This window comes from Telmatherina bonti (assembly GCF_933228915.1).
Source record: "Telmatherina bonti genome assembly, chromosome: 5".
NCBI lineage: Eukaryota > Metazoa > Chordata > Actinopteri > Atheriniformes > Telmatherinidae > Telmatherina > Telmatherina bonti.
This window is the reverse complement of record NC_136623.1, coordinates 32,638,675-32,652,821: the sequence shown is the minus strand read 5'-3', so window position 1 is coordinate 32,652,821 and position 14,147 is coordinate 32,638,675. Positions and strand designations below refer to the sequence as shown.

Genomic DNA, 14,147 nt, shown 5'->3' with positions numbered 1-14,147 from the left:
GAGTGACACTTTCTTTCTGAGGCGCTCGAGTGAGAAAAGGTATGAATTTATAAGGTACACCGAAACATATCAATTCACGCAACTTCACACGGCTTTCTCCGCGCCTCCTCATGCGAGATGAAGCGGGTTTAAAGTGAAGGAGAGGAAGAAAAAAAACAGAAAAACTTTGTTGAATACTAAAAGAACGGTGCAGCCCAATTCAAAGAGGGGAAGGGGGAGAAGAGAAGGAGGCTTTCTGAATGAAATCACGCATGAACAGCGTTGAATCGGCTGCCGTTTATTCGTCTCCTCTCTAATGCGATTTTGAATATTAGTCTGGGTTAAAATCCCAATCATGTCATCTGGTGGGAGTCCCATACAAGCATAATTACTATTCAAACGCGTCTCTAATGTCCCACCCGCATCCAGGCAGCTGGTCTGCTCATGGTGCAGCTTGCATCTTTCCCCGGGTTTCTCACAAAGTGAAACACCTGAAATATGAGTGCTTGTGTTTTTCTTTTCATTTGATAAAGCAACCAAACCAAAAGAAAAAAACAAAGAAGCAAGGACAAGCTTTGTTTCCTCCCTCCCCCTTTCTCTCCTAGAAAGGCCTGGAAAAGAATAAGCTCATAATCCTGCAGGCTGAACCGCAAAAAAAGCACCAAGACTTATAAGTTTTTCCCTTTTCTTTTTCAATTGAAAAGAAGAAGCGTGACCGGATAAATGCGAGAGGTAGGTGTTGACTTACACGAGGGGGAAATAAATGGATTTAGACAAACATCAAGTCATTTCTCTAACGTGGGAATCTATGAGAAATAGGCGTCATTGCTGACAGTGATTTGGCTCTTTTGAATAGAGCCGAGGAAACTTTATGGGTCGACATAAAAAATGTGTTTTCTTCTAAACTCAGAGGGGTCCTAAATGGTAGGCCATTGGAAGCAAACCAAGAGAGGTGGTGGTGAACCTTTGGCACCCCCCCTTGAAGTATAGCCCAGTCAAGGAGCATGAATGGAGATCCCTGGTGGGGCATTGCTCTGCAGACAGGTTGTTCCTCTATATTCATGGCTCTTTAATGGCCAACCAGTTAAATCAAGAGAACCCCATCGTTTAGACAGTTAAAATCCCCCCTAAAGGAGGCTGGGAAGAGCCAACAGAGCCGCACATAAAAACGTCCCCCACCTCTTTCAAGCTGCGATTCTTCTCAAGTCGTTATTTAAGTTCATGAAATGGATGGAGTTCATTTAAGAGAAGCGCACTTGCGGAATGCTGTTTGACTGACTTCACAATATTGTTCCAGGAAAAAGATCCAACCATGTAATTAATGTGTCTTTTTTTTCTTCCTTTTTTTTTTTTTAAAGGAGGACGGACAATACCGCCGGTCAGGCCATTTAATTTCATTTAATTTTCCATCCCATTTGCTCCCAACACTGCCTCCACTCTGACACGGAGCCTTTTGACTTCTCTTCAGGCCTTCAGAGCGCACAGTGGAGCTGGGATTTACCCCAGCGACTTCTCCGCAAACAGAAAGGAAACGTCGTCGCCTCCTTTTCTCCTCCAGCCGCCCCCCCATCCTCAACTCTCACCACCCCCTTTACTCCAAGAATAATTCGTTTCACTGTGAAGAAGTGCGGAACTTAAAAGCAGCGCGCGGGGGTGGAAGGGATGGGAACCAGTCGCAAATGCCGAGGCGTTAATAAATAACTCCTTCTCCCAACATTGCGACCTATGGAGGAGATTGTTCGCGTGTCGAGCGAACAATCTCCTCCATAGGTCGAGAACGAGAAAGCAAAAACAGAGACCTTCATATATATATATATATATATATATATATATATATATATATATATATATATATATATATATATATATATATAAAGTCATTAATCTGCACATATATGGAGGAGCTTCATGATTTGGTCAATAAGAAAATATTAATCATATTTTATGATTAATATTAATAATTAATATTAATCATTTATTTATTCAACGCGACTCTTCCAGAAGACTGTTGTCCTCAAATTGTGAGTTGCGATCCATGTTTCTGATTCAGATCAGAGAGGGGTCACAGTGGACAGTTCAGGGGTCAACATGGTCACGGTCTGGACTGGTCACCCACAGGTTCTTGTTCATCCCTTCTGGTTGAGCTCTGACATATCAGCCTATAATCAAGACCCTTAATGATCTAAAAAAAAAAAAAAAGCCACAGAGCTCCATCGTACATTTTTAAATAACCTTTGGCAAAAGCTCTGGGGGTAAGTTGTCAGTGAGTCAGAAGTAACAAGTGGAATCGAACCAGATTTTATATATATACATACATATATATATATATATATATATATATATATATATATATATATATATATATATATATATATATATATATATATATATATATATATATATATATATATATATATAGATAGATAGATAGATAGATAGATAGATAGATAGATAGATACAGATATAGATATATAGATGGATATATAAATATAGATATATATCATATATTGTAGCTTTTGGTTGTTTATGTTCTCATTTATTTATTTATTCATTTTTGTGTGTTTTTCGGGCTAATTGCAAACGTTGTCGATCATTTGGTCAATTAAGGAATTAATCGAGGCGCTAAAGCCACAAAGCCTGCAATGAATCGATTAAACACTGACGTTTGTCAGCTGACCTAAAATTAAATGCAGTTGACAAACAGTATTTTCTTCCAAAAACCTGTTGTTTGTGTTTGTTTAGTCTGTTAAAGTTATTTTTGTCATGAATTTAAGGTGGAAATGAAACGAAAGATTGTGATTTTACCGTTTTCCCACCAGATAATTTACTTTATGCTGCACAGAAAAACATGGAATGTTTTCTGCTTATGGTCTTTTAGGTCTTTAATTAAACTCAAGAATAAATCTCTGCTTTATGCGGGACAGGGAAACTATAAGTAGTGTGTGTAAATGTGTGCTGGGAAGATGTTATTTTTCTCTGTGTGTCTCTCTCCTCCTGCTGGTGGTTCTCTCTTTTCAGTACCTGCCTGATCTCAACCCGGCACACGCCGAGAGTCAATAGAAGTTAACAAGTCCTCTAAACTTTCCTGCTCCTTTTGTTCAACTCAAGACAAAAAGGAGGAGGGAGAGAGAAACCCTTTGAAGTACGCAGAGCCTGAAGAATGCCCACCAAATAGATTTAAAGTAGCCACTGATTCCCAAAAAGCTGCACTGAAAGGGAAGAATGCTGCAGGGTGAGGATTTATGGAGAAATTATACAGTGGATTTGTCAGTTAAAATATCGGATCTGTCTGGAGGACAAAGCCACATGCTGAGGATTAATGGCCGCTCTGGACCTTTGATTCCGCGCGCTCTTTTCTCTGGCCTTGACAAATTGGATTTCGGGGATGGGAAGGTCGCCTGGCTCTTTGTGTCTCTTGACCGTTTTGGAGCAATTCATTATGCGGTGTGGTGAGGGAAAGTCTCCATGTGACCAGGCAGGCCCGTATTCCCTCTCTACACAGCTGCTGGGAGAGCCCAACTCTCTCACACTCACTAACACACACACACACACACACACACACACACACACACACACACACACCTACTCCGCTGAAAACTCAGGAGCGCGTCCCCTCCTCTCCTCCTCACCAGCATCACCTCTCTGCAGCACCCTCCCCTCTTCTCGCACACTTGCATCCTGAGTTGGAGATTAGTGTGTGTGTGTGTGTGTGTGTGTGTGTGTGTGTGTGTGTGTGTGTGTGTGTGTGGAGGGGCTGTAGGGGGGCTACCTTACCGTCCTCCGTCACTAGAAAAGCCGGAGAGCATCACACCGCCGCGTCACTCTGAGGGCGGATATCGGCCTGTCCTCAACCGCTTCTATCTTCCTCTTCATCCTCTTCCTCCTTCCCTCTGCGCTCTCTCATACTACTGGTCTCCATCAGGCTTCATGGTTCTGGTCTCACCCCACGCCATGCAACCCACCCGGGCGTCCACCACCGTCAGTGTGTTTGCGGACTGCAGCATCCCAGCAGGGCTCCGGATCGGACCAGTACCGGGCATCTTCAAACTGGGGAAGTACTTATCGGACCGAAAGGAAGTTGGACCGAAGAGAAAGGTGAGCTCTAACTGAACAAGTTGCCTTTATCTTAAAAATGGGGCTTTAAAATTACTGACATGGTTGATTTTAAGTGACTTTTTGTGATTCTTTTTTTTTTTTTTAGATATTTTCCCATTTTTCTATCAAGATATTTATTTTTTATTTTATAACAAAATTAAATAATTAACAGGATGGATTCAGATTTTTATTTCCTTTTTCCTTTTAACAAGCCGAGACTGTCAAACTTCATTAGGCCTGCTGTAATTAATTGCTTTGGCCTGTCAGGTTAGAAATAATTGAACTCTATTAGTGGGCGACTTGTCTGTCAGTCTGTCTTCTACTTAACCGGCCTAATGGGCGAGTCCGGTCCGCTGCGCGGCACCGCGCGCCCTCAGCCTCACATTTCTCTGCCTGGCGGGCCTGTTATCTCCACGAGCCGTTTAATGTTAATGTAAAGCGGCCACAGAAAGATGCCTGGGAGGTCGGGGACTCAGCCCTAGAGCCACGGAAGAAATTAATAACAAGGAAGATGCATTAAAAAAAGCAAAACCAAATTAAAAAAAAAAAATCAATTTTATTTGATATTTTTCAGGTCTGCGGAAGGATGGTTAAAATATTTGAAGCTCTTAATTGCAAGACTTTCAAATAAATTAATAAATCTTTTCTTCTCAAATAAAATATTGATCATATATTAATGGAAGAATTAAATTAAATTGGAAAAATATAATGTAGAAATGAAGAATTTCCTGAAGTAAAAGTGCAGCGTATTATTGTTGTAGCTGTCAGCGGGGGGGTGATTGATGCGTCTAAATGCGGGCCCCCGAGGGGGCCACAGGGGGATCATCAGGTGCAATCTCTGTGTCAAATGTCACGCTTCTGGCTTTAATGTCCTCGAACATTTTAGAAACGCTCTGACACTCCTCAAATTCGTTTCCCATATCAACTCAATTAGGCCCGTGTGTCATTCTCTTTAGGAAATTATCAGCAGAGCGGATAAAGAGGCATTATGCGCGCGCCGGCCGTGCGGGGCCCCGCAACACCTCCGCACCCTGCAGCTATACAGTCACGTACACAACATATTTGATAGAAATAATATTAAATAAAATGTAATTAAACGAATGAAATAAGATCGTAAACAGAGGAAGACTGGGTGTAAATTGGGAAGCAGCTCTGGAAGTTGACTTGGAGTGAGTTTTAGGCTCGCTGCGTGTTTTCTCATTTGTGTTTGGATGTTTCTTTTACTGGCCAGATCCGCTTGGTTCGCGGGGAGTTCGTGGACGAGTCCGGCTGTCCCGTGCCGGACTGGATCGGGTTCATCCGCGCCGCGAGAAACAACCAAGAGCAAAACCTGGAAGCTGTGTCGGACTTACCTGGCGGACAGGTGACTTTTCACACCACTATAACCATACGAGCCCAGGAGGCTTTGCTGGCCACGGAAGTCCTTCTCCGTCGCTTTTTATTGTTCCATCATTTTATGTGGACTTTTCAATTAACATTTGTGTTTTTTTCCCTTCTTTTTTTTTGGAGATTTTCTACCGCGTGCTGAGAGAAATCCCAGCTGGAGAGGAGCTCAGTGTCTGGTACTCCAACACCTTGGCCCAGTGGTACGACGTCCCGACCACAGCCACTCCCACGCACGACGAAAAAGGTAAACAAATTATATAAGTTTGTGGGAATTTGAGGAAAAATTTAACAATGGCATGATTTAATGACGCAGAGCTCATTAGATTTATATTGATAACTTAATAATAATATCCCGCGGCCCTGAAATGGATTGAGCTGTTGGAAAAATAAATTAATAAATGAATGAATAATAACGTCGATAATTAAACGATTTAACAAAGTGTGGACTACCTGGCTGCTGGAAAAATGCTTGTGTTTCTCCATTTAATGGAACAAATATCCGAGCCAACATGTGGAAAGATCCATCACTGCCAACAACCATAATGCCCCTGCTTGATTGTCCAGAAATGGGAATCAATGAATTTTCTTTTGCCAGGCTGATTTATTTATTGACATGTTTTTACAAAGTGTTTCGTTAGTAAAATTTGTTTTATTTAAAAGATGATTTAACATAGAACGAAAAAGTGAACCAAAGAGACAGATGCATGAAAAAAGAGACATGTTTCAGCGTTTCAACAAGATGTTTGAGTTTTTTCGTTCTATGTTAAATAATCTTTTAAATAAATCAAATTTTACTAACGAAACACTTTGTAAAAACATGTCAATAAATAAATCAGCCTTGTATATATATATATATATATATATATATATATATATATATATATATATATATATATATATATATATATATATATATATATATATATATAAGGCAACATTAATCAAACTGACAAATGGACTAAACATAGCGGTAAATTAATGTATCAAAGCTTAACATTAAGTATTAATTAGAGGGCATGTTACATTTTAATGTGATTATTCGTTTGTCATGATTGTGTGTTCAGACTTTTAATCCATTTGTTTGGGTTTGTAATGATAAATCTGCGTTTGCGCTTGGGGATTAACGTCTTAATCCTGTTTAAACAGCAGCTCAGCAGAGGTTAATCCTATTAAAAAGAAAGATTATCAACAGATACTTTGGTGAAAACATTCCTTTAATAGACGGATGGTTCTGGATTATGGATATCATTCAGAACTGCAAGAGTCTCTGATTTTATTGATGTAAAAAACGAGAAAAAAAAAAGCTTGATGTGATTTCAGCGGAGGCAAAAAAAAAAAAGATGAAAAAGACAGTGACAAAGTATAATTATGGTGCTTGAAACATAGAAGAAAAAGGCAATTAAAAGCAGAAATGGACGCGGATCAGCGAGATGGAGGTTAACGAATGTCAGCGCGTCGTTAATATTCATGTATTCAAAAGCAAATAATTCAGAAAACAAGTGCTTCACGGTGGATTAGGTGGGTGCGTTAAGGTATTGTGGCCTAATGAATGCTAACTTTTATGTGGGGTGTATATTGGCCTGATTCTCCGGCCCAACACACCGTGTGCGCTCCTGGACATACGCTCTCTCTCCTATTATTAGGCGCCAACAGATGGGCCGGCGCCATTGTTTCTGGAGACTTGCGATTTCAAGCAACAGCTGCTGTCACTTCCACGGGAAAGAGCGCAGAGAGAGGGGAAAGGGGCTCAATGCTTCGGCTTCACAGCGCCAGATTGGGCTGGGCGTTTGCCCTTTTTTTTGATGGTGATCAGAGACAATGGCCTGTATGAGGATTACAAAATCATTACATCTACATTATCCTCTGAGCACTCAACTGGGGGCCATTAAGAAGGCCTCCCCTGTTTCTGGGACCATTTGGCAGGAGATCTTAGGGGGGATCTGGACCATTTTTGGTCTGAATGCAACTTCCAGATTGTAAAAAAAAAAAAAAAAAAAAAAAAAAAATCCAGATTTTCTTTTGTGGAGGCGTCAGTCCAATAATTCACATTCTTAAGAACAACAGTCTCACATTTATTATTATTATTATTATTATTATTATTATTATTATTATTATTACACACTAAAAACTGCTGGGTTGAAAATAACCCAATCTGAACCCATTGCTGTGTTATTCTAAAGCAGGGTTGAGTTATGAGTTTGACTCTGCACATTGGGTTGTGTTTTCTACCCAAAAGTTGGGTAAAAATGACCATTTTGTGGAGTAAAAGTTATCCAAGTACTGGATTTAAAAGAAAAACCCATTGTATGGGTTATTATATAGGTAACAGTTTAACATAATATATTATTATGGTTATTATTATTATTATTATTACCAGTCGGTATATTACAGGTTTTACACTGTGATGCTTTTGTGCGTGGGTTTTGTTTAGCAGGGATTGATTTTGTAGCTTTCCAAACCTGTAAACAATTAAATGAAACGAACTAAAAAGTCATTTATTTATTCTTTTAGAAATTATAAAGTATAAATCTGAATATATAATCAAGTTTGGCGTTCTGATGTGTCATCTAATGATCCACATTTCTGGCATTGATCCCATGCTGTCTGCAGGTGAGGAGCGCTACATCTGCTGGTACTGCTGGAGAATCTTCAAATACCCGAACACCCTGAAGGCCCACGTCCACTTCCACTGCGCCCTCAGCAACGGGAGAGGCTTTGTGAGCAGCGAACAGGCCAGAGGCACCGAGGCTTTCAGCAGGTCACCAAAATCCGGAGACATCCCCAACACCTCCACATCTCCAAGGAGCAGTCACAGCGGCTCCTCCGTGTCGGACTCCGCCAGGAGAGCGGTGTCCTCCTCGCCATTCTTAAACAAACTCTCAAAGAAGAGCAGCCCTGAGGAGCAGGACAGGGCCCTCGACATGAGCGTGGCCTCAGCCAGAAACCAGGGACACCTCCTCAGCCTGGGTGCCACGTCTTCAGTGCTGAGCAGCATGGGCTTCCACCCGGGCGTGCGCTCCGCCTTCAGACCCACCGGCGTCTCCAAAGTGGCTGCAGACCCCTCCAGAGAGGAGACCAGCGGCAAGCTGAGCGGCCTCGGATTCAGCAAACTCATAGGGAACATGAAACCGATCCGCAACGTAAACGAGGGTCTAAACGGAGGCGGGAGTCACCCTCCAAAGTGCGCGCCCGCCATCATGGACTCCGCATCTTCAATGGTGCCATGCACAAACGCAATCCGGGGTTTCCCGCTGCTGCCTCACATGGAGGAAACTTCAGCTTTTAAGCACGTGGAGAGCAGGATGCACCCCGGCCTGTCCCCTACTCGTTACCCCCAAATGCCCCCTGGACTCCACTTTGAAAGGTTTTCGCTCCCCCACTTCGACGGTGTGAAGAGCTACAGCGGAGACTGCAACATCCCTCTGATGCCCTTCACGGTTTACAACGGGGAGCTGTTGTACAGCTCACCATACTATCCCCTCAAATTCCACTTCGGCAACCTCCTCAAGTACCCAGAATCCATGTCCTACTTTGGGGCGCCCTCCCTGAGCCAGGATCTGGGCTCAATCACAAACATTGACCGGGAGATCGCGATGCACACGCAACAGTTGTCAGAGATCGCCGCGGAGAAGAACCGCACGCGGCTGGACTCCATCCCAGCAGGGAGCACCAGCAACACCAGCTCCGGCAAACCCAAGAAGGGACACCTGTGTCTGTACTGCGGCAAGCTGTACTCACGGAAATACGGTCTGAAAATCCACATGAGGACTCACACGGGTTACAAGCCGCTCAAGTGCAAGGTGTGTTTCAGGCCTTTCGGGGATCCCAGCAACCTGAACAAACACATCCGGCTCCACGCCGAGGGAAACACGCCGTACAGGTGCGACTTCTGCGGGAAGGTGCTGGTGCGGAGGCGGGACCTGGAGCGCCACGTCAAGTCCAGACACCCCGGACAGACTGTGAAGAAACTGGACCACAAACCGGGGGGCCTGTTTGAGGACGCGGAGCAAAAGAGTGACAATGACAGCGAGGTGGACGTGTGCTTCACGGACGACCAGAGCGACCAAGAGTCGAGCAAAAACAACGACTGAGACGTTCAAATGCCCCATTTAAAAGTTTGTAAACAGAAAAAAATGCGTCCTTTAAGTCTTGTATGAAGTTTTACGATTTATTTAACGTTTATTTTCACCATTAAAAGGCGTCTGAAAATACCACCAAAGTGGAGAGGAAGAACCAATCATGTGCAGAGAAAATATTGCTGTTTTGCCGCCATTTTGCCCCCCCCAATGATATTATTAAGACTTTAAAAAAAACAAAAAAAACAAAAAAAAACAAAAAAAAAAACGAGGCCAGTTTAAGACAGTAAAACATAAACCAGAAATTCTGTTTATTGTTCTTTAAAAAAATAATGAAATACCTGAAAGTCTGCTTTCTGCTGCAGACGTTTTCATTCATGCCAAACTGAAAGCATCATCATCTCATATCTGTTTTATGCAAACTGAGAAAAAAATGTTTTTTTTTAAAATTTTATTTTTATGCAAGTAAACAAGCTCATCTTTCACCATCTTTGTAAAATGTTTCCCCTCGAAAGCATTTATGCTTGTAAAGGCTACCAACAACAGAAACTCCTGATCCGCGAAGAAAAGAAAAACAAAACAAAACAAAAAGACAGCACTTAGAGCATCATTCCTCCAGTCTGAATATTCAGAGAAACAATGCGCGTCACGAGAACACAATTCCTTTTTTCATTATGAATACATTTCATCATTTCTTTCTGAACTGTCAGTAGCACTTTAAAATACAGAAACAGGCATTTCATCTTTACAGAACAGCTGCAAAATGATTCCTGTAATCAATCTTTTTTTCCCTCCCCTCCTCACGGATAAGACTTGTACTTAAATTTGCACTTTCTGGCCGAGGCGGCTGCAGCAAACAGCTTCCTGTTTTTATTTAAGGAATTATTAGAAGAGAAAGAAAAAAAAAAGTATTGATTGCAGGTATGTAAAGAAACTGTAAAAAATGATATTTCACATTTCAGTGGAAACGTGTTGTATACCTGTGTTTATAATTGATGTTGTCGAAGAAGGCAATATTCTGCTGTTAATTAAGTGGTTGGTTTTTGAATAAATTTAATTTAAAATTGCTTGGGATATTTTTTAAGAAGTCACACACCCACACTATATATATATATATATATATATATATATATATATATATATATATATATATATATATATATATATATATATATATATATATATATATATATATGTATGTATGTATATATATATGTATATATATATATATATATATATATATATATATATATATATATATATATATATATATATATATATATATATGCCTTATTTTGCCTGATATGACTTTAGAAGTGTCTTAAGGTGAATTCGAAGCAGAAAATGTGCAGATGTGAGTATGTTGCAAATAAAATAAAATTCTTTAAAATAGAAAATCTTTGAGCTTAGATGCACTTCTGTAGTATTATCAGACTTTGCAGCCGCAGTTGCAGCTATTTAAACAGCATTTTTTTTGTTAATGAAAGGATATTTAAAGATCTTGGAAAATATATCAAACACAGCCAGCTGATAGAGCAGGTGGGCTATGGACTAAAGTTAGAGAGAAACAACATAGAAAAAAGTAAAATACAGCATACATATCTATTTAATTAAAAAAAAAACCCCACTAGATTTAAATTTATTGATTTACTTATGTATCACAAAAATAAAATAATAAATTACAAGATAAAATACGAAAAATGCCCCACTCTATCTCATTTTTTCCAATCAAAAATATTGATCGTGGAAATCAAAGCTCTGAATCTTATAAAATGACTGCCTTTTTTCCCCCGTTATCTGCATCCCCACCAGTCTTCGCAGTCTTTGTTTTTAATGGTCATTTTAAGGCCTTTGCATGAGAGAAGTGGGTGGGTGGGAGGAGGGGTGTGTGGTGTTTGTCCGGTTATTCCAGCGGCTGCTTTCATCAGTGTCTGCAGACAGGTCAAACCTCCACATCAGAGAGGACTGCCGCCATTTTTTGGACATTACAGAGATGTACTGCCAGCTGCAGTGAAGACCAACCGAGCACCTTCTCCTAAACATCAGCTACAAATAAATAAATAAATAAAATAACCCCAAAGCGCAGAGTTCGTGGCTTGTCTTAAAGCACGCCGTGACCTTCAGTCTGTGTGTGTGATATTTAACACAGTGTCACATTATGCCAACTGTCCATTCCTCTTCTTTTTTTAAATTTTTTAATTAAAATTTTTTTTTTAACAGGAATACATCATGTTTCCTTTTCCTCCTCCAGTTCAGACTGAGCTGCAAGGCGTGGAGATCTTAATAATCTGACATGATTACATTTCACTGCACAACTCACACCTGTTGGCTCCAGTCAGCACTGATGCCTAACTGGGACAGAACACACTCACAAATCAAGATATTCGCTCTCAACAACTAAAATAAAATAAAATAAAATAAAATAAAATAAAATACATGATGTTGCAAGTGTATTTAAATTAAAAGAAGACACATAGTATCATGTGAAAAGTGAGGAATTTTTCCTTAGACATTCAGAATTTCCATGATTTTATATCTGTCCTCATCTGGATCGTGATTTATTTATTTTTCATTAATTAATTAATTAATTTTTAAAAAAATCATAATTGTTTCCTACATTTTCTGTAGTCTTTAACAATCTGTCTGGATTCTGTTCAGTCCTCATCTGTGTGTTTACCCAACATGACAGTTTTGACATTTTTCTCACTTACAGGAACTGGATTATTTAAACTAATACTAACTAAAACAAATGATTATCTAAATATATACATACATATATATATATATATATATATATATATATATATATATATATATATATATATATATATATATATATATATATATATATATATATATATATATATGTATGTATGTATGTATATATATATATATATATATATATATATATATATATATATATATATATATATATATATATATATATATATATATATATATATATATGTATATATATATATTGCACTGTCCAAATAATAGTGTGTCATGATGAAGGTTCAGAATGCTTTTTAATTGCTTGTTGTTCTGTAAGCATGTCATCATATTCAAGAAAAATCTTTTGACTTTTATCCCTGATTGAAAATATATTTTTGTTAACCCTGACCCATGAAAAAATTTCAAGAAAAGTCCAATTTTTTTTAATATGAGGTCTTTATTGGGCCTATAACAAAAGGGCCACATTTAATGAGAATGGTGTAGTCCAGGGTATATGCTGGGATACAGAGTATACCCACTTCTTATTCAGTCAACATTAAGTATGCCCACTTATAACCTCGCTGTGATGCTGCTTTTACAATTACAAATGTCCCTGCACGTGTACTTACGTCAACCAGCAGCTCAGCTAAGGTTACCTATGCTACACTGGTGCAGTTAGCCATCAGCTGTGTTGGCTTTAGTCTGAACAGAAAATATATTCCTGATATTTCCGGATACACTGAGCTTCTTTCTCTCTCTCTTTCTCTCTCTTTTATCGCCCCCCCCCCCCCCCCCCCCCCCAATAACAGTTTTGCATCATTAACATGTATGTCTCCTGTCTCAGCAGGTCTCCCTGGCCGGGAGTAGCAGTTCCTGTTGTCTGTTGTCTTTCTGTCCTCTCCCCCCACACAGCAGAGGAGGATGGCTGCCTGTCCTTGGTTTGGTTCATTTGACCAAAGTGCAGCTTGAACACCATCTTGGTCCACATGGATACACTCCATCCAACAACTGAGCTGAGTCCCTGATCAGACTGAGTCTAGCGGACTATCCTGATGTGAATGCATCTAAATGAAAGGCAGGGGCGATTCTAGGATCAAGGTTTTAGGGGTGCTGAGCATCCAGAGAGCTGCTTGGCCAGGCAAGATCAATTTCACTGTTTGTACATAAACACTGTTTCAATTATTACTTTTTAAACCAGGTGGTCTATAGTTTCTACACTTTTATAGTTTTTTGGGTTTGTTTTTCATTTAAAAAATAGATACGCCAAAAGAAAAAGACAACTCTGATTTAAGAGGCACTTTGCCTCAGTCTAGGGTTGTTTCAGCACCCCCAAAAATGGGTTAAAAACTCCTATGATGAAAGGGAAACTTAACACTTTTTCCTTATCTTCTGGAGTTGTATTTTGTAACATATGTAACCAAAAATTCCTACATCCTCTACATGTCTTTCAAACAGCGGTGATATTTATTATTAAATCACTGTTTGTAAATGGACACTAAATATAACAAAGTATGAAAAATATTCCTCAGAAGGCAATAATCTTCATAAACTTGTCAAGGAAAGACATCTGTGACAACCTTATGGATGTTGCTTTTCCACAGATTACGTCTTACTTCCACATTCAGATTGTACCACATAGAGAATCTGAATTCACTTTCTTTTTCTGGCAAGAATGTGGACGATTTTGCTCTTATAATGAGTATTTCCACCAGAGTAACAAGTCAACTCCAAGCTGCTGCTCCATATCAGCAAGTACAGCCACAGTTCAAGCAGTGTCTGCTAGGCTTCAGTTCATCCCACACTCTCAAAAATAGAGGTACAAGATGAGGACATTTCTGTACCTATAGGTACATTTTAAAGAAATGTTCTCTCAAAAGTACAATACTGGTCTTTAAG

General features: G+C 39.7%; 1 protein-coding gene across 1 annotated transcript; it reads left to right on the top strand.

The window, feature by feature from the left end:
• Positions 1-3,906: 3,906 nt before the first annotated feature.
• On the top strand, positions 3,907-9,551 carry prdm13 (PR domain containing 13; the record flags this gene model as incomplete). The annotated part of the gene is made up of 4 exons (XM_079240225.1): positions 3,907-4,074; positions 5,306-5,437; positions 5,584-5,704; positions 8,071-9,551. The coding sequence occupies 4 exons, from the start codon at positions 3,907-3,909 to the stop codon at positions 9,549-9,551; spliced, it is 1,902 nt and encodes a 633-aa protein (XP_079096351.1).
• Positions 9,552-14,147: the final 4,596 nt, after the last annotated feature.